This window comes from Microcaecilia unicolor, chromosome 4 (assembly GCF_901765095.1).
Source record: "Microcaecilia unicolor chromosome 4, aMicUni1.1, whole genome shotgun sequence".
Classification (NCBI taxonomy): domain Eukaryota; kingdom Metazoa; phylum Chordata; class Amphibia; order Gymnophiona; family Siphonopidae; genus Microcaecilia; species Microcaecilia unicolor.
Window position 1 is genome coordinate 308,766,915 of NC_044034.1, and position 21,417 is coordinate 308,788,331.

Consider the following 21,417-nt stretch of genomic DNA (forward strand, 5'->3'; position numbering starts at 1 on the left):
TTTACCTCAGTAAAAGGACCCCTTAGTGTGGATCTCACACCTAACCTTGGGTGTGGCACTTATGCCTGCTGAAACCTGGTGCAAATTCTTTTTTTTTTCAAACTTTATTTATTAATTTTAAACAATACAATATTTGTAGAAACATACATCTGCATATATTATTGAAATAAGAAAAAGAGAAAAGAAAAAATAAATAAATAAACAAATGTGACAGTGGGCTGGTAAAAATAAAGTAGAACAGCATATGCAAACATACTTTTAGGAAGTTAATTCCCGTTCACAGGATTACATAGCTATCTAGCAGTGACCATGCTTTATAAAAAGACGAGATATGACCAAACCTTGTGGCAGCTATTTCCTCATATTGCCTGTATGAACACAGCAGGTTCCACCATTCACGAAACGAAACAAGCTGATTATTTTTCCAATGCAGTGCAATCAGATGGAGGGCAAGAGAAATCATTAAGTTAAACAATTTAAAATATTTTTGAGGAATTGGCAGGCCAGGAGTTGAAGCCTTGAGGATTAGTATTTTAAAGGACAGAGTATCTTGAATTTTAAATATCTTCTGAGTAGTGCCCCAAACCGAACACCAGTATGATTGCAAATTACAACAGGAAAAAAGCAAATGATCTAGTGAACCCACTTTAGACTGACATGACCAACTTAGATTTGATGTACTTTGTTTTACTTTAGCAAGTTTTGCAGGCGTCCAGTATGATTTATGGACAATATAGTAGGTAGATCTGGTGCAAATTCTGACATGCAACTAATGGCAGTTGGGTGTCTAAATCACCCTATTCTATAACACTGCACCTAATTTCTGGGAACACCCTGACTCACCCATACCCCTCCTATGGTCATGCCTCATTTTGAATTGTGTGCTATAAAATTTAGGTGCACATTATAGGGTGCAGGGCAGATCCATGGGTAAACCCAAATTAGTGCAAACCAGCACCAATTATTGGCTGTTAATATCTCATTAACTAATATATTTTCATTTGGATCTAGGATCCACACCCAAATTTTAGCAAACCATATAGAAACTGGGAGAAGTAATGCATACAATGATCAAAAGAAAACTCAAAGGAAATGTACAGTCCTTATGCAGCATGAAGTGCATTCAAATGCAGCCCTAGAATAAATTTTGTATGTATAACATTTCATCCAACTGTGTACGTATTTTCATAGCTATACAGCCTCTTTTTTGACTATTTGCATTTTTCCCCTAAATGTTTAATATTTATGCAGACTTCTCAACACTCAACAACTTGCTGAACAATGTCAAAATACGTAGCCAACAGCCAGCCATCGCCAGACTTGCCCTGCACAAAATTGATGCCGATTGCCAATTGAAACATGATGTAAGAGTCATCTCAGAAATTTAGCAACCACAGGGTTCACTTTACATTGCACATGACTTGAGCATTCAGGGAGTGAAAATACTTCCAGATCCAGCATGCTTAATCAGAGTGTTGGTGGCCTGAAAGCCACCAGCCTATTGCTCCCATCACATTAGACATATCAGCAGTGCCATTGAAAGCCTGCTTCATCTGTTCCAGCCTCTCCTGAGGATGAGAATGTACAGATGGAGCTTCTTCTTAATTGCCTGCAGCACCTGCTAAAATGATGGTAGAAAGTAAAGTGGCCCATTCTGCCAACAAGATCTACAGTTTCTGTAAGGATCCAGAAGCAATAAAATTTAGGGGGGGGGGCGTAACCTAGGTACAATAAGAGGCGGGCTTTTACTATCCCATGGGTCACCACAGGAGTCACCAACCTGCAGTATCTCAGTACTGCAGGTTGCTGACTGCAATGTAAAAAGAATAATGCTGTTTGCAAGCCACTTCACAAGTAGCGTTATTCCAACAGCCCAAGAGCATATGGTCATCAAGCCACAACCCAATGCTCCCAGGCTACCAACACAAACCACCTCTTCTGGTCCCCTCCAAAATCAAGCCCCCAAATAATGCTTCCCTATTCATAACCCCTGTGACAAAACAGTGGGTTTTAAGCCTGTAAACTGCATAACATTGACATTCGCACATCGTCATTCATTTTCCCATCCTTCACCTAACTTCAACAAATAACACTACCAGTTTTTCTTGGCATAAATTTGGCTGCAGCTTTATTAAAATTATATAATTCCGTGATATTACTTTAACTTTAACACAATACATTAACTTCTTCCAGTAAAATGTTGGAATCCCCAGAGTGGTTTTGAACAATTCAAAGCCATTCGGTGACAAAACTAGCTCCTTACCTTACCCCAATTACCCCCCTTCAGTCCATGTGACTTCTTCCAGTAAAATGTTGGCATCTCCAGAGTGGTTTTGAACAATTCGGAACCATTCAGTAATGAAACTAGCTCCGTACCATATCCTCAATTATCCCCCTTCAGTCCATGTGACTCACGGTACCATAAAGCCACAGTTCACTCGTGGCGGTTCTGCCCACGAGTTACTCTTTAATCAAACATCTTTTAACCAAACATTAACTTCACCACATCTGGAGCCTCTTTCTCTCCTTGAATCCCGCCAGCTACAAGCTGCAACTGACCCCCACCCCCACCCCCAAACCCCAGACAAGAAAATTCAACTTCAATAAAATACTAACCCACCTCAACCCACTACCACTCCTAACACCAGACAAAACATAACAAACCAAGACAACAGATGTATAAGACCAATAGGGTGGGTAGGGATGAGCAAAATTTCCTAACCACCCCAGCCACCCACACCCGCTCCTGACCACCCAGAGATTACCAAAATCCGCCAAAACCTTTCAGCTTTCCCCAAGCCATCACCATAGCAACCACCAATCAACACCATTCATAATCCTCCAATCCGCTTCTTTCTAGTTGCTATCCTACTATAATGTACCATTAACCCTTTCAACCCTTCCTTCCCATCCCTCCTTTCTTACCCACCCCTCCCTCCCCACCTTTTCCATACCTATTATCCATCCATTCCTTCCTCTGACTCAGTCAATGTTATATACCCTCACAGTCAGAATTGTGGGGTTCCCTTATTTCTTGAAGTATATTTCTCTAGTTTGGCCAGCAGGTGGTGCATGCTTATGTTGAAAACTGCTACAGGGAAATGACTGTTCCCTCTTTAACACAGATAAGAGGTAACCTTGCAGTGATGTGGCCAGCTACTTTAAAAACTTGTTGTTCTGGGCTCTGATTGGCCCAGGAGCTCAATTCATATAGCATGAACTGGCTTTCCCCCCCCCCCCCCCCCCCCATCTTAGCCAGAGAGAAAAGAGAGAAAGATCCCTTTGCTGAGACCCTGTGAACAGTTATATTTGATAACCTGTGAGCAACTATATTACCTGTATCTCCAGGCACTATTAAGGTAGTGAACAAATGTTGAGATAGTTTTATAATTGATCCATATTCAGTTACCTGTTACTATGTGATGTTTAGTTCCATCTGTTTGTATGGTTCACTGTTCAATATTTTTATGACAATAAACATGATTAGTTTATTGTCTCTGCTTGTCTAGACTGACTAAGAATCCTGGTGGTTTGTGTGTTGGGTCTGTGGGTGCTTTCTAGGAACTGTGGAGCCACTGGGAGTGTGGCACCAGTTAACCTAGGAATCACTGCGGACAATCTGAAAGTGGGAGACTCGTCCAGAGGTGGTTGTGACCCAGTCGGTGGGAGAAGGGTTCTAGTGTAGAGCACAAGCAGCAGGTGCAGACAGACATGACTTGTGCTGGGATAGACCCTCTAAGTGGCTGTGGGTTAGCCCCAGGTGGGTAGCTAGGCATTTCAGGACAACCCCCATATAGGGAGATTCTATAAATGCTGCCCAAAATTAGGCACCAGGAAGATCTGAGCTAAACTAATATTCTGCAAAAGGTGCTCTGCGTGGACAGCCTTTATAGAATACTAGCTTAGCATAGATCTGAAGGGCCCCCAATTGATGACCCCCCAAAGTTTCCTCTCCCACATCAGCAGACCCTCTCCAGGCCTTGATCCCCCCCCCCCCAAGGCACCCCTATTCCCTGCAGGCCCTGGGGCCTACATTAGTAAAATCCCTAATCTCTAGTAGTCCAAGCAGGGGCAATCCTGAGTTGCTCCTGCCCTTGCAGGCACTTTCATCCAAAATGGCACCAGCAACCTCCAGCAGTACTCTTAGTAATAGTTTAAAGACTTTGTTTAATAAACAGTTGATCAACCCTACTAGTTCTTCATCCTTTGGAATATTATGATTTATAACAGCTGTTTCATTTTGCTTTTTGTTTTGTTTGTTTGATTGTTCTGATTTATTGGTTTTATATCAAATTTGTGTAGACTGATACTTCTTCTGTAATCCTCTATGAACTGATTAGTTAAGCAGAATACAAAAGATTTGAATTAACTTAAATTACATTACTGCTAGGGTTTTGTTCTAAGGACATCTAACACACGGCTTTGTGCTTAGGCCCCTCAGTGCCCACATCCCACAGCATCCACCATCACTTAAAGAGCTGAAACTGCAGCCCAAATGACTGACTGGTCTCTTCTGCATTGCCCTGGCTGCTTATCAGAACTGGTAGTCCGACACTGAAGGCTAGTCAAAAAGACAAAGGAAGCTTGCATCAGTTGGGAATTGAAGATCCCAGAACTCTGACAGCTAGGTCAGTAGGTCCTGGGTGTGCAGAAACTGGACAAAGTAAGCAATGCCTTGCTACTAAACAAAACAGCTGTCTTGAGAGGGGGGAGGAGATAAGCTAATTGATTATCTTTTCTGAGGCACAGATCTCATTTGTTGCTTCTTCCCCTGATCATTTGCCTTGTAATGAGGTAAGGATGAATTTCTCTAAGGAACCAGGAAGTGCTTAATCAGATCAACTGCAGGAAGACTAAGGAGGATTTTATTTTCTGTTCTAAGGACAAACAAAAGGCAAACTTAAAGGCATGAAATGTACATTAAAATGAATATAATACTTGGGACTCAGTAATGATTATTTCACAGAATAATACAGTAGAATTATAACACATTGCATTATGATAATTTTAAGGTGTGTGATACTGGTTTCAACAGTGACCACTGGGGTTTCAAAAGTGGCCTGCAATTTATTTGTGCTACTATACATTGTAATATAAAATGATGTCATATCCAAATTGTTTCCCAGTATAAAACCTGGTTTCAGGATTTGTGCCCCTCCTCGCTCCTCTCTCTCCCTCTCCCTTCTCCTTGTAGCCACACCCACACAGACAGGCACAAGCACAAAAGCAGGGCATCCTCCATTACATGCAGTTATATATTTAATTTGGATTAGCTCATTATTATTTTTGAAAATTAAAAAACTTGATGTGTTCAGATCTGGAAGCATTCTTCTGCTGTGGCAAGCCAAATGTAGTGGACTAGATTTTATATATCACGCCTAAAATTTGATGCTGAAATGAAATTTACCTACACGCATTCTACGAAGTACGCCTTAATTTAGTCATACTTTATAGAATAAGCCTAAATTTCTGAACGGTTTATAGAATACACCAAGCACCGGTCCACGTGACTAAATTTAGTCATCAGCAGTTACACCGAGAAAAACCTGGTATAAATGCCAACGTCTAAATTAGGCAAAGATCGGGTGTATCCTATAACACGCATAGATTTTAGAAATGCCCATGACCCGCCCATTCCACCCCCATGGCTATGCCTCCTTTTCAACCATGCAACTTCGCATTCATGCACAGCATGTTATAGAATACGCTTAGTCAGTTCTGTGTGTAAATTCTAATAAATGCCAATTGGTGTCAATAATTGCTTGATAATTGGCAATTATCAGCACTGATTGGCTTGTTAACCAATTAGGTTATAAGCATTGTTATAGAATATGCTTCAATTTTCTTGTGGAAATCTCAGTGCAATATATAGAATCCAGGGGATGTTGTTTACAAAAGAAAGTTGAAAAATTCATGCAGTGTCTTCAAATTATAATAAATAAATAAAAGCATGCACTCAACATTTGGATCACTTATGGAAAAGAGTTTTTGAAGTCCTATACTGACTTTCCAAGCAAAATAGTTCATAAATGTATCACAGTAAATGTTTCGTCCATGATGCATCACAACCTTCAGATCACCTTCAGAAAACTCTTGTAATGTTCCAGTGAACTTTCTCTTTTGTCCTCTACATAGTGATATCTGGAAATATTTATCCCTCCAAAGATGTGTTTTTGCAAGTATGGCATTGCTAGTATATAATTGAAAATATATTCTATTTAAATACTTGTACTAGATTTACCAAGAATATAAAAAAGCATGCCAGCAGTTAGAATGTATTTATTTAGAATAGCATCTAACACACCCAAAATAAGTGTTATGATACAATATAAGTAAGCATTTAATTGCTGGCTCAGTTACTGACAGAAATCTTCAGTTCATTCCTTGGCATACAGTACAACATAGTTTCTCTACTTTTGGGTAACTATTTTTGCAAATAATAATATGTATTTATTTGTAAAAACATAAATCCACCCAATCAGAAAAATTATTTCCATTACAAGGAGTTGCATTTTTTTAACACCCATCACTATCTTTTTATAAATTTTCATTAGAAAATACACAAAGAGCCAGATTACAACCTAGCTGTAGTATTTCTACTGGGAAAAAGCAAGCCATGGTTTGAGGGCTAAATATATTCTGGCATCTCTCTATTTGCTGACTTTGAAAGGCTACATTTCTCTAAGAACAAAAAATAATTTGGGTAAAAAGTACTTTTGCTAATCTTTCCTTACTTCCATTTACTAACCTATTTTGCTGCATGCCTAGTAATGCTGTCAGTAAACATGCAAAATGCAAGATCATTGATATTTGTACTAGTTTAAAGAATCTTTTCCCCTCTCCCTGACACACCATAATTTCAACCTTTTCTATCCAGGCTGCTGTGCTGCAATCCCAGGACGGCAGGAACACAAAACAGAAACTCCACCAGTATCACATGAACCTCTCTCTCTCTCTCTCTCTCTCTCTCTCTCTCTCTCTCTCTCTCTCTCTCTCTCTCTCTCTCTCTCTCTCTCTCTCTCTCAAACGTGTGATGTACAAGCTTGTTAATGTAATATTACTTAAGCCACACTTCTAATTGATTGAAAGTTCTGTGTAGGTGTTTGAGCACCCCACCATCACCACCACCACCACCTGAGCAAACTCCTTCACTGTGTTCAGGGAAGGGTAATTTGTATAGAAATCCACGCCCTCGATCATTTTATTATTATTATTATTTATTTATTGCATTTGTATCCCACATTATCCCACCTATTTGCAGGCTCAATGTGACTTACATAGTTTTGTTATGACATTTGTCATTACAGAATATCAGATACAGTTAATAGTGTGTAGAGTTTAAGTAGGGAAGAAAGAGGAAGTGATTAGGCGGGTGATAGTAGAAGTGGATTTTTGAAAACAGGGTCCCTATGTTTGTAAGATCTGATTTAGGCTATGAAGTATTTCATTTAGATCTGCAGTTCTGAGGGGACAGTGAAAGGTTAAGCAACAGCGATCGGGTCTGCCTACAACCAAACCTCCCATGTCTTACCCCTATCCAGTAATTATTTCTAGGTCTATAAATTTGTCACCCACTGAGATATTCAAAAGATACCAATTGGTTTAGAGCAGAAAATAGAGAAATGTATATCTCCACTCAGCACAGTCCATGCCTCAATGACTGGCAAAAAATCATAAGAACCCTCATCCCCATCATAGAAACTGCAATATGAACTTGCATCCTGTCCGTGTTTTCTTCCGTGTTTCTGTCTCCATATCACTTCCGTCAGTCTAAGATTATTGGGATGTTTCCCCTATTTTTCACAGAGCTGCCTGTGTCATGCTCTCACTTCAAATTCATTGATTTACGAGATTATACAAGGACGATTCATTTTAAGCTTTCATTCATACATTTAATTTGTACGGCTACAAAACTGATATAACCGCCGGTTATATTTAAAGAATGGCGTTTTGCTGCAGCTCGAAAATATACATCGAATACAGTTATACAGGGATTCAGCTCTACTTGATTCAATTTATTTAATAAATGACTAACAGCAGCGATGCTGGGAGATACTTCTTTTGTCCTTTCTCTGCTTCCATCTTGCCAGGACACTGCAGCATCTGGGAGAAACCTGCGTCCGCGGCCTTACCTTTCCCCAGGCTAAATGTCACCTCCAACAGATACAGAACAAGCTCCTGCCGAAGGGCTCTGGCCTCGTTTTTTTTTTAGGAACAGAAATGCACAGGAAGCCCACGGTAGTCTATTTGGCTGGAGGATTTTCCTCAGCTTGGCCCCGTTCTGCTCTGCCTGGTATATTACAGAGACAGGGGGAGGGGAGAGCACTTCACTGGATGTTGCCCAACCCACGTGTAGGGGAGGGAAAAAAAAGCCCCACCTTCAGCAGATCAATTAGGCAGGGAAAATGCTCTTTCTTGCCGTGCTAGCGGTATGCATGGGGTATATAAAGGCAGTGCAAAGGCAGAGCGAGCGCTGGGATAGCCACACACACACACATCACAAAGTCTTCCAAGATGAGCTACACTCTGGAAACGTTAGGCAATCCCTCCTATAGGAGGATGACCGAGACTAGGACCAGTTACACCCGAACCAGCGGCTCCCCGTCCAGCGGCTTTCGGTCCCAGTCGTGGTCCCGGAGCACGCCCAGCACCATCTCCCCCTCTTACAAGAGACCCAACCTGGCTGTCCCTAGAGGGTACGGCTCCACGGTCCTCAGCTCCTCGGATAGCCTGGATTTTAGCCAGTCCTCTGTGATCAACGGGGACCTCAAGTATTCCCGAGCCAACGAGAAGGAGCAGTTGCAGGGGCTCAACGATCGCTTTGCCGGCTACATCGACAAGGTCCATTTTCTGGAGCAGCAGAACAAGGAGATCGAGAACGAGATCCGGACTCTGCGGCAGAAGCAAACCACCCATTCCCAGCTAGGAGATGTCTACGACCAGGAGATGAGGGACCTAAGGTCTCTCTTGGAGCAGGTGAACCACGAGAAAGCCCAGATCCAACTCGACACGGATCACATTGAGGAAGACATTCAGCGCCTCAAGGATAGGTACGAGGAAGAGCTGCGCCTAAGGGATGACACCGAAGCCACAATCCGAGCCTTAAGGAAGGACATGGAAGACGCCTCTTTGATAAAGGTGGAGCTGGATAAGAAAGTGCAGTCCTTGCAAGACGAGGTCGTTTTTCTCCGAAATAACCACGAGGAAGAAGTGGCCGAGCTCCTCTCTCAGATTCAAGCGTCCCGTGTCACCGTCGAAAAGAAGGACTATCTCAAATCAGACATCTCCTCCGCCTTGAAAGAGATCAGGTCGCAGCTCGAGTGCCACTCGGACAAGAACATGCAGCAGGCGGAAGACTGGTTCAAGTGTCGCTACACCAAGCTGACGGAGGCTGCGGAACAGAACAAGGAGGCCATTAGATCGGCCAAGGAAGAGATCAATGAATACAGGCGTCAGCTGCAGTCCAAAAGTGTGGAGCTGGAGTCGGCCAGAGGCACCAAGGAGTCTTTAGAGAGGCAGATCAATGACATTGAAGAGCGCCACAACCACGACCTTGCTAGCTACCAGGTAATCTCCATCTTTCTCTTGTCAAACTTTAAGCGCACTGCAATCATGTAGACTAGGTACCTAATTCTGCTTTTTCAGCACTTTTGAATCTGTAGCTTCTCTGGTTTCAGGAGTTGGTAGCATCTGTAACATTCCCTGATTTCCTAGGCATTTCAGCTCCTCTTCCTCAAGGGTATCGTTGTTCATTGCGGTGGTACTCTGGAAATTGTTCTACCGTTGTAAAGCTTATTTAGTGTTATACGTTTATAGATTTTTGTTTTAATACCATGTGGTCATGCTAAAAATCTTAACAGAAAATTTAAACATTTAAATAGCAAACATACAATGTTGGTGGATTGTTCGAATTAAATTGGTATCTGACCTAAAAGTTTACATTATTGCTCTTATGAAATGTTTTGGACGACATCTGAATGGTTAAATGTGGTCTCTCATGCTAAAATGCCCATCGGCTAACTCCGCATACTGAAAGTTACCTGAATACTTGTTTATTAATTACTGCAGCCCAATAGCGCTGAGATAGAGGAGAATATTGGGAGGTGAGGTTGCTATAGATTTCTAGTCCTTACATGTAATATCTAAATTTAAAAATAAAAGAGTTACAAGGCGACTTTTGAGCATTTGGATAGGTCTGCACGTCCATGTAGTCAAGTACAAGGTTTCGTCAGTTAGACTCCGAATTACAGAAATTTGCCGGTTTTGTTTCAGGATACGATTCAGCAGCTGGACAATGAACTGAGAAGTACAAAATGGGAAATGGCACGTCATTTGAGGGAGTACCAGGACCTCCTCAATGTCAAGATGGCTCTGGATATTGAAATTGCTGCATACAGGTACTGTAGCCACGGCGCAGACGTGTCTTGAATATTAATAGCACTGCAGATGCTGCCTGAGCCATGCTCCAGCTGACGATCAGCAACAGAAAAGTTTTCGCAGCTTCAGGGGCGTTTGGGTTCTTGGCTATCAAATTAAAATGGGGCACTTATGATCCGGGGTGCCCAAATTGCATTCGGAACAAAAAGTCTATATTAAAGGGCTTATAAAAAAAAAAAAAGATTTTCCCAGGTAAAGGGCATTATTCGATGTTTTGTCATTTTTATTTCAACATTCTAATGCAACGTTTTTCAGGAAATGATCGATTTATTTTACAACTGCTTCTATATTGACTGTTCAATACCAGAAGGCAAAATTCAAAAAAAAAAGCATGCAAGTTCAGTGGGCACCCACAAAAGACTATTAACATGCCAGGAACATTGCAGTTTTGTAGTATAAGTTGGCCTTGCTTTTTCATAAAGTGTGCCAAAGAAAGGAGGGCTTGTTTGAAATACATAAGATAAATGACATCTACTGACTCTAGAAAGGACTTCTTATAAATAAATCCCTGCTGGATGCAGAGGAGGAAATGGGTGTGTCCTTTTTAAATTTAGTCAAGGTCATTGAAAGTCAATTTAAGAAGACAAACATAATCCTGACATAAATGTTTAAAAAGTATTCACCTATGATTTGTTATTCTTTTCCCAGAAAACTGCTGGAAGGAGAAGAGACAAGATTTAGCACATTTTCTGGAAGTATCACTGGGCCTTCGTTTACACACAGGCAGCCAACAGTAACGATAACATCTAGCATAATACAAAAATCAAAAGCCGAGCCTCCAAAACTGAAAGTCCAGCACAAGTTTGTAGAAGAAATCATTGAAGAGACCAAAGTGGAAGATGACAGGTCTGAAATGGACGCTGCCCTCGCTGCCATGGCAGAAGAGCTGGCAAAATGTTCCTATGGCGGAGTGAAACGAGAACAAAAGGAAAAAATTGTTGAAGAGAAGATTGTAGCTTCAGCAAAAACTACAGTCAAAGCAGTAGCACCTGAGGTTGCAGAGGAGGAAGAGGAGGAGGAAGGTGGTGAAAAAGAAGAAGAGGTCACAGAAGCTGAAGAAGCAGAAGAAGTGGAGTCTGATCAGGCAGAAGAAGGATCTGAAAAGGAAGGTGAGAAAGTTGAAGAAGAAACAGAACAAGAAGGCAGTGATGAAGGGGAGAAAGAAGCAGAAACTGAGACTGCAGAGGGAAAAGAATCTGCAGAGAAGAGTGAAGAAGAAGAAGCAGCAGAGGAGGAAGAAGAAGCAGAGGGTGAAATAGAAGAAACCATCATAGAGGAAAAAATTGAGCGTGTGAAATCATCAGTGCAAGAGTCTACCCCTGAGGAAGAGGCAGAAGCTGAAGAAGAAACTGAAGGTGAAGAAAAAAAAGAAGATAGTGAAGAAGAGGGAGAAAAGGAAGAGAGTGAAGAACAAGAGGAAGAAAAGGAGGAAAAAGAGGAAGAATCTGCTGAGGAGCAGGAGGAAGCAACTGTAGAGCAGAAGGGAGAGGAAGAAAAAGAAGAAGAGGTGGAGGAGAAGGATACAGCTGAGGAAGCAGAAGCAGCTGACAAGGAGGACGGAGAAGTGGAGGAGGAGGAGGCAGAAGCAACTGAAGAGGAGGACGTTTCTGAGAAAGAGATGGCAGAATCTCCAGTGAAAGGCAAGCAAGATGTGGAAGAAATTATTATTGTTGCAAAAGCAGTGAAGGTTGGTTCAAAAAAAGATGTTAAAGAGGAAAAGGAGGAGGAGGAGGAGGAAGAGGAAACGGCTGAAGGAGAAGGTGATGAAAGCGAAAAAGAAACCGAGAAAGAAGACACGGCTGTCAATGGTGACATTCAGCATGAAGACGAGGGGGAGGAGGAGGAGGAGGAAGAACAATTCAAAGAAAGGAAAGTGAAGGAAGAAGATAAGGGTGTGGTCACTAATGGTGTGGATGAGAGCCCCTCGGAGGAAAAAGAGGACAGTGAGAAGAGAGAGGAGACAGTGATAGTCACCAAAAGGGTGGAAAAAATAACTAGTGGAGATGGGGATGGAACCACCAAATACATCACAAAGTCTGTGACAGTTACTGAGAAAGTCGAGGAACATGAGGAAACTTTCGAAGAAAGATTGGTGTCCACTAAGAAAATTGAGACGGTCACTTCCAGTTCACGGGCCGTGCTAAAAGAAACTAATGAAACTGACTAAAGCTTTGGTTCAGTTAAAAAAATAAAACAAAATAAAACACGCAAAGGTAAAGCCATATGACAGCTATTTAAAAAATGCATGTGAGGAACAGCTTCAATGGGCTTTAAGCAGAATGGGTCCTCTCTATGGGGAGGATTCAGGCACCGTCTTTTACTTTGTGCAATATGGGGGGAAAATGCATGCTAGTTCAAGACAGCACTGCCTCCACAAAACTTGGGAAATTTTTAAAAAAGAAATGCATGAATTGTACGTAGAGAGGATGTTTTCGAATTTCCCAAGTGGTTGGAGGAGTGCAGCTGAGGAAAGTCTTTCAGATGTATTATGCAAAGAATAAACTGAGCCAAAATAAAAGGAAATGAAAAGAACCTGGAATTTCCTAGCCTTAAATGAAAGCTATTTATGAATTATGTTTACCTCACTGGTGCAACTCCGAAGGACTTTTGTTTAGGGGAGAACCTCTTTGACATGCATAGTAAGCAACCTTTTGTTGATCTATGTCAGTATCACAGCAGAATATTGCTCAATAAAAGTCATATTGGGAAAGAAAAGTAACATCTGCATTGTGGCCTCGTTTCTGTGAACTCAGCTTTTGACTCTAGCACAGCTGATGGTCTTGATTGATGCTAGGAGGCATCTAAGAAATTCAACATACAACTGAACCTGTCTTGCTAGAATGACCCCCAAATAATAGTTCGGAGAAAAAGTTAAATCATAAGAAAGTAAATATATGGGATACAGAATGCCCTATATTTTATTTCACAGTGATAATTTAGTGACCATAAAACATGGATAATTTGTAGATAAATTCAATAGATACATACATGCACACAGTGGATAAATAGACAAACTAAACTGAAAGGCAGACAGGCTTTATTGCTGGTGGTTATGACTAGGAATACATTATTTAAATAAGGATTTTTACTAATTGTGTACCAACTCTCCAGATCCTTCAGAGAATGCCTACAAGGTCCCTTGGCCCAAAACTGCTTATACAAGGTTCTTGTTTGTAAAATGAAAGAGAATAAATTTGAATCTGTATTTTTAGCATAGCACACTATTTCCCAAACATCTCCAAAAGTCACAACAGCCAGTAGGTTTTTCAGGATTGCCACAATGAATATGCATGAGATAGATTTGTATAGACTGGATCCCCAATGCATGCAAATTTCTCATGTGCATTCTTTATGGATATCCTGAAAGTTATAGCAGTTAGGTGTGCCTTCAAGGCAGATAGGGAAACATTGCTATTGTGTACTGGTAGACAAAAGGCAGAAGTGCTGTAATGTCTCTGAAGTGAGCTGGTTCTGGGGTGCCATAAAAACAAATTCTGCACTCCCTCTATATATATTGATCCAGCTCCCATTTATGTAGAATTATTTTTAACTTGATGAAATACAGTATGGTTGATTCTGTCTTCAGATGCGGTGGAGCCTAGTAGACTGATGGTCAAGGAATCAATGGTTTCCAGTGCGTGAAGTCAAACTGCAGTTGCCACAGTAACCTCTTCACACACCACCCTGCCAACATGATGCAGCCCTGCCACAGAGCCTAGATGGGCTGTGAAGATGGACCCAGTGGAAAATTACTATCCAACTCTCAACTCTAATCACCATACAGCACTGAATAATGCAACTTGTTTCTTGTGTTATTTTCTAATTTTGTTCTGTTTATTTTCTTAGTGGCTATATTTTCAAAGAGAAACATTATGCCCTCAGACTTAAAAAAAAGGTCACTTGACCTGGTTTGCAAAAAAAAAATACTTGAAATGTGTGGAAAGTAATAAACAGCCAAAGAAAATTGTGACCTCAAAGAGTACTTAAGGCACTCAAATAATAAGGTTTATTATCATAAAATCACATTCAATAATGAATATCTTCCAATAATTAAAACTACATCTTTAGGCCTGCTAATCTCCATTTTAATACTAACATTGCAATGCTAATATTTTTAGAGTTCTGAAGATATAACTTTGAACCTTTACACAGAGCTTCTTGTGTCCATCCATCAGTCATTTCACACAAGTGTAGCGCAAATGTATTTCCATACATTCTAGCAGATAGTGACATACAAAGTTAGCCGGGTGCACATAAGAGCAGACGAAGCAGCTTGTGTGCTTCTCCTACACACACGCCTTCCCATACAATTCCTCATCTGGCCCACTCCCACCTATACTCCACTCCTTATCAACGTTCTCCCCCTGTGTTACCATCAAACCCCTCCTCCAGCCCACCTCCATACCTACTGATTCTAGGTTTGCTGGTCCCTCTTCTTTTCAAGACATTTACATCCACATTGAAATTAATCCCTTCCTTCCATCTCCTTCTGACACTTCCCAGCCCTGTATTTCTCCCATCCACCCCCTTGATGCCTCCCTACCCTGCATTTCTTCATTCCTTCCTTCCTATCCCCCTGATGGCTTTGTCTTACACTCCTCCTTCCATGATGCCTCTACCTACATGATCCCTCCTTCTCCCTCAAGTAATATCACCACTACTTAACTCCCTCTCTCTATTCCCTAAACTCTATTCCCTCCAGTACTGCATCACCTCCTCCCCAAACTTCTCACCTTCCAATGGCATTTCTTTGATCTCAAGTAGCACCCACTCACCTCAGCCTCCTCTGTAATACTCATTATCCACTCCCTTTCCACCTCCTATCAGAGGTGCCAATGTTCCAATGTTTCTTCACCATAGCTATAGCATAGTTTAGAGTCTTCATAATAGAAGTTAGGGGAGGGGAAGTTCAAATGTAACCCAAGGGGAAAGGTGAGGAGGGTTATCATGGAGTGTTGGAGCAACATAAGAGCTATCACCAGAGGAAGGTTCTATTATAAGAATGAGGAGGATTGTCACTCATATGGAAGATGCAGGCAATGGTGAAGCAGAAGAGAAGTGACACCAATGTGGAAAAGGCACCAGGATTGGAGAAGATGAGGTTGGGCAACAGGAAGGGGGAAGAAGAGAATACCATTCCCATTTTTAAAACCCTAAAATATACAACACCCATTCTATCATCATTCTCCACCTAAGCATGATGTGCCCTCCCCATATATTGCATGATTCCTTACACCTGATGATTTCCTCTTCTCTTCCCACCCCATCCTCCTCCAACATGCTAACTTTGGCATTAGCACAAGGGCAGTGACAGAGTTATACTTTGTACTGCTTCCCTTCTACTACGTGGGGGGTTAGAACATGGGACACTATGATGTGACATAGTTGAAAGTATGACAATCAAGCTCCCAGCAAGAGAATAAGAGGAAACAGCTTTTTCCTCCTCCTTGCAAAGCCCAGATCAGCATGTATAGGAGATATAACAGGGTAGAGAGGAAATGTGCTTCACCACCACCACTGCTACTACTTCTGGCTCCTACTGGCCTCTGATATTTGATTCCACAAACATTGTAAAATGCTTCAGAAGGTACTGGATTACATGGTTCTTAATGTGGCTGTGGAATCATAAGATACACCACCTATAATAATTTATTAAGCCACCCAGTGTTTGTTGTGTAGTTTTCCTATCCATGTGGGGTCCTAAGAAGAACTGGATGTGGCTTCCTCATGAACCTGGGCAATATATCCTTCTGTTGGCCAACCATACTCTTCCAATGCATCTTTCTCTAACAATACCTGCACTCATTGATGATTATTCTGAGAAACTTCATAATATCTCTTCAGTACTGTTCTGAACATACTAAGTCATAAAAGTGCTATCAAAACATATAGTAGAAGTCCACAATTAAAACATTTCTTTTTCTTAGGCAGTTTCCCCTTCTTTTTCCAATATCAAACATAGGGTCTTCTGACATCACATTGATCTACTGCAACATAGCACTGTAGAAAAAAATGTAATGGAAAAAATGCATAAGGATGCAGCACAAAGAAGGAAAGGAACAATAGTGGACATATTGGTTCTGGAGGCAACTGGGGTCTTAGCAGACTTTTTATTTCACTATACATATTGTTACTTGTGAACTTTGAAGACCACACATCACCCAAAACTTTTTATCAGTCTGCACTTTACAAAAGAAACTTTATCCAAAAAAAGGACTGTATGATGAACAGATATTTAGTAAGAAAGACTCATCCAGTAGCTCATAGGCCCAGAAAGACAGAGCAGCTTACCTCTATGCTACAGTTTATTTTTCTAGAAAAGTAGCCCTAGTTTCTGAAGCAACCTCCATGTAGTAATCAGATCAGAAATACTGGGCCTTATTCTATAAAAAAAAATAATTTTTCCCCAGGGCACAGAATGAGGTGAGGACAATTTCACTGGTGTATCTTACCTGCTGGAAATTGCATTCAAAACTTGGGGGGGAAAGGTAAACTTGAGGTTGAATAGGTAAATTCATTAAGGCCGATATTCAGCCTGTGGGAGGCAGCCCGCCTAAGTGCCGCAATCAGCACTAACCCCAAATATTCAATGCCAAGCCTGGCATTGAATATCTGGGGGAGTTTTGGCTGACTCAAACTTAAACAGCTAGGTCAATATTCAGCGCTGGCCAGTTAAGTTTATAGTGGCCAAAGATAGGACTGCTATTTAGGCAGTCCAATTTGGCCACTAAACTTAGCCAGTCAGTGCTGAATATTGCCAATTATCAAACAATATAGCCGATTATCTTTTCTTGCTAACTGGCAATATTCAGTGGCGCTAACCAGTTATCTCACTCTGAATATTAGCGGTTAGGCAACAAAACTCTATTTAACCAGTCAATAGCCATTTCTGGCCAGTTAAATAGCACTATGTATCGGCCAGATTGTCTTTTTTTTTGTTAATTTACTCTACTTATTTAGCAAAGTCAGTTTAGACAATAGTGTAGCCTTTTAAATCTCTGTTAGGGTTTTATATAAATAGTGTTTTAGAGTCTAGTTTAGTATTTAGGTTGCATTTTAGAGCTTGGCATAACATCAGTTTAGAGCACAGATACCAGTTGAGGGAAACCTCTGTTTAGTGTTTAATTCCCTCCCTCTCACCCCATTTTCCACCTACCCCAAGGGTGATCTTTGGATTTATAGGCTCTTCAGCTAATTAGGAGGTAGAAATTGTAGATTGAATTAGGGTTTTTTGCAACAAGTGTTGTGCCTGATTTATTTATTTTAGGAATGGGTTTATTTAAATTCTAATTTTATATTGCTGGGGAAACTATTGCTTTATTTTTTTTTTTCTTATCTTAGAGAGAGGACTTAGTTTAATTTTCTCTTTAAGGAGCTTCTTTGTTTGCTTGCTCCAATATTTCTTTTTTTTACCTCCATTTTAAAAGGAGAGGTGACCTAAATAAGCTCTTTTGAAGTCCCTGAACTTCTGATGGTTACACCTTACACAAAAGAAAAAAGCTGCTACTTTTAACCTACAGGACAGCTGAAGAAAAGTTAGGGACTTTGGAAGGGCTTTTCTTGTTTTCTTTCTACAGGTGCAAATACTTCTGTAAATGCAGTATGGCTGTGAAACATGGTGTCACCAAAGCTATTGCTCCAATTACTACTACTACTACTACTACTTAACATTTCTAAAGTGCTACTAGGGTTACGCAGCGCTGTACAATTTAACATAGAGGGACGGTCCCTGCTCAAGGAGCTTACAATCTAAGAGACAAGTGAATGGACAGTCCGATAGGGGCGGTCAAATTGGGGCAGTCTGGATTTAGTGAGCGGTAAGAGTTAGGTGCCGAATGCAGCAATTACAGTTTCTGCTTCTGTGCAGACAGAAAATGTGATCCCAAGAGAGTTGCTGGTTCCATGAGCAAGATGGATTCAGCTTGAATCCCTCACGGAAGAAGCAAAAGAACTGAGAGAGGAGGTGGCAAGGTTGAGAAGCATCCATGAAAAATGAGAAATACATCAATGAAATGCTTCATGAAGCAGCAAAGATTTCCAGCAGTGGGAAAGAAGAAGCTGTGCTGAAAGAGGACAGCTGGACTCTGATCATGAGACCCTGCAGGATTGATACCATGACTCCACCTGCCCTCGAACTGAAGAACCAATATGCAATCCTGGAATTGGAGGAGGTGAGAGCATCCCAGAGAGAGGAGGAATCGGAGCTCAAAATCCCCAAAGTTGCTGGATTAGTGACCACTAAGAGGCAAAAGGTAGTGGTGGTTGGTGTTTCTCTTATGAGGTGTACAGAGGCGTCCATCTGCAGACCAGTCATGATGTCCCAGTAGGTGTGCTGTCTGGCATGTGCCAAAATTCAAGATGTTACAGAGAGTGTGTAAGACTCATCAAGCCTAATGACAATTATCCAATGCTGCTCATCCACGTTAGCACAAATGATGCTGCTAGGTACCCCTCCGAACATATCAAAAGTGACTTCATGGCTCTTGGAATGAGGGTGAAGCAGACAGATGCACAGATCTCAATATGTATTCTATGGAAGAAAGGCAGAAGAGGGAAGATAAGATAGAGACATTTAAATTCCTATGCAGCATAAATGCACAAGAAGCCAGTTTCTTTCAATTGAAAGGAAGCCCTGGAATGAGGGGGCATAGGATGAAGACTCAGAAATAACCTGAGGAAATACTACTTCATGGAAAGGGTGGTAAATTCATGGAACAGCCTCCTGGTGGGAGTGGTAGAGATGAAAATAGCATCTGAACTCAAGAGAGCTTGGGACAAGTATAACGGATCTGTAAGGGAGCGATAGGGAGAGTAAATGGCATGGCTGGGCAGACTGGATAGTCCCTACGGTCTTTATCTGCCTACATTTTTCTATGTTTCTATGTAAATTTAACTCATGTATATTCATTGTGAACATCTTGAAAAGCAGACTAGCTGGGTGTATCCCAAGGATGGGTTGAGAAGTTCTGGTTTAGTGGTTAGCACAGTGGGGATAAAGCCAGCAAATCCAGGGTTCAAATCTTGGCTTTTCCCACTTTACCCTCAGTTGCCTCAGGTACAAAACTTAGAGCTAGATTTACTAATATGCTAACATATTAGTGCAAGTTATGTGCTTTTTAGTAAATAGGTCCCATTAAATAATGTGTGTTAGTGGGTTGCATGATCAAAACTCCATATGTGTGTGAGCTGCATCAATATTTTACAATTACAATTACAAATATTCTTATATTCCACAGATACCATTAGGTTGGTTCTATGTGGATTCCAACATAAGATACCAATCATATATGGGAAATAACAATAAGTAAATATCACATCAGAGTTTCAGAGTAATATATAATTACATCTAGAAATGACAAACATTTAAATTCCATTTAATATTTCAACTCCAAATATTTCCTAAACAAAAAAAAGAAGAAGAAAGATTCCAAATGTTTTTAAGAGTTCCAGATAATAGTAGCCTGATATGAAACAACAGAAGTATAACTTCTCTTGGACCAATACAACCTGGGGTCCAGACAATATAGTTGCATGGTGTCTCATAATGCTCTGAACTTGTCTTCCTTTGAGATACAAATTATGTCCAAACTATCCACCCTGTTTACTAAAGCTTAGCTTGAATTATCTGCAGCAAGGCCCATAGGAATAAGATGGGCCCTGCTGCAGATAACTCGAGCTAAGCTTTAGTAAACAGCCCCCTATATAATGGAGCCCTCCCAAATATTATATTGAATACAATTGTACAAACTTGAAAATGTATTCATGCCTCCATTGGAAGCCAATGAAGTGATTTTAACAAGGGAGTAATCCTATCATACTTGTGTGGAGAATATAAGGTGGGCTACTGTATTCAGAATAGTCTGTAATTTTCTAATAAGGTATTTTTTTGTTGTGTGCATATTAGCAAGGGTGTGTCCATCTGTCTTTCTGTTCATGCATCTGCATAAATGGGTTGGTCTGTGCATGTGCTAACAAACCTGCACATACAGATGAAGAGGAGAAGAGCATTGGAGCAGGAAGCAACAAGATAGTGGAGAGATCAAACCCCACCATCCCAAGAACTGGTACCATGGGGATCAAACTCTGAGGTACACAGAAGAAAACCTGTGGTGGCAGCAGCCTTGCCCCGGACCTGGCCCAGTCTCTCGGTGGCCCTGAGTAGCGCTATAGAAATGATAAGTAGGTAGTAGTGCAATGGCTTCCTGCAAGGGTTGAGGCACCAGCTGACACAGAGAAGCTCAGAGGGGTGGGGTGAGGGGAAGTAGTTGCAAGAGAGAAGAGGGGAAAGGAATGACTGTAAGGGGAGTAAATGCATGGTGGGAGAAGGAAGGTGTTAAGAGGAGACTGGGGGAAGGAGAAACCATCCCCCTCTTGAAACACCACTACCTATACCTTCCTATTCACTCATCTATACCCCTTCTATCACCCACATTCATGTAACACACACATGCATCCCACCCCACACATATGCATGTATCACTTCCATTTACATATCCCTTCCCACCAAGTTCCTACATATGCAGTCACATACTCATATATCCATACCTCACTCACTATGCAAAACACACCTAATTATAATGCCTGTAGCATACACCTTACAACTTATTAACAAAATAACTGATATGCACTCTTAAGAGGAAAGATCTGAACCAGTATATTAGAGAAATGTCAAGAAAATAACACTTAGGGAGATGTGAGAGAGGCATGTAATTTTCAGAAGAGTTACAAGGTTATTTTACTAAAAGGCTTAATTCTGCTCCAAGCTCTTTACTTTTTGCATCTATTTGACAGCAACCATAGTGAGAGTTTTGCAAACATGACAGCTACTTTGTGTTAGTGTTAATGAAGAAAACAATTTTGCTTCCAGTAGCATTAACTGTAACCCACAAAATATTTGTGGCAGAATGTTTACCCTTCTCCCTTGCAATCTCATTGCTCCCTATGCCTTCTTCCCTTACTTTTTATTCCTCTCCCTACCCT

The 21,417-nt window shown here is 41.0% G+C and overlaps 1 protein-coding gene across 2 annotated transcripts; it reads left to right on the plus strand.

The window, feature by feature from the left end:
* The first annotated feature begins 8,514 nt into the window (after positions 1-8,514).
* NEFM (neurofilament medium) lies at positions 8,515-13,058 on the plus strand. 2 transcript variants are annotated; one of them, XM_030199613.1, is made up of 4 exons: positions 8,515-9,567; positions 10,273-10,397; positions 11,086-12,001; positions 12,035-13,058. In XM_030199613.1, exons 1-4 carry the CDS (start codon positions 8,515-8,517, stop codon positions 12,602-12,604), a joined length of 2,664 nt encoding a protein of 887 aa, XP_030055473.1. In that variant the 3' UTR covers positions 12,605-13,058. The 2 variants fall into 2 exon arrangements, with proteins under 2 accessions (XP_030055473.1, XP_030055472.1); XM_030199612.1 differs by having other exon boundaries at positions 11,086-13,058.
* Positions 13,059-21,417: the final 8,359 nt, after the last annotated feature.

Excerpts from the sequence above, each read along its gene's own strand:
- NEFM (XM_030199612.1), top strand. The coding sequence starts at position 8,515 with ATGAGCTACACTCTGGAAACGTTAGGCAATCCCTCCTATAGGAGGATG. Across the intron at positions 9,568-10,272 it reads ACGACCTTGCTAGCTACCAG|GATACGATTCAGCAGCTGGA; the intron begins GTAATCTCCATC and ends GTTTTGTTTCAG. Across the intron at positions 10,398-11,085 it reads ATTGAAATTGCTGCATACAG|AAAACTGCTGGAAGGAGAAG; the intron begins GTACTGTAGCCA and ends TTCTTTTCCCAG.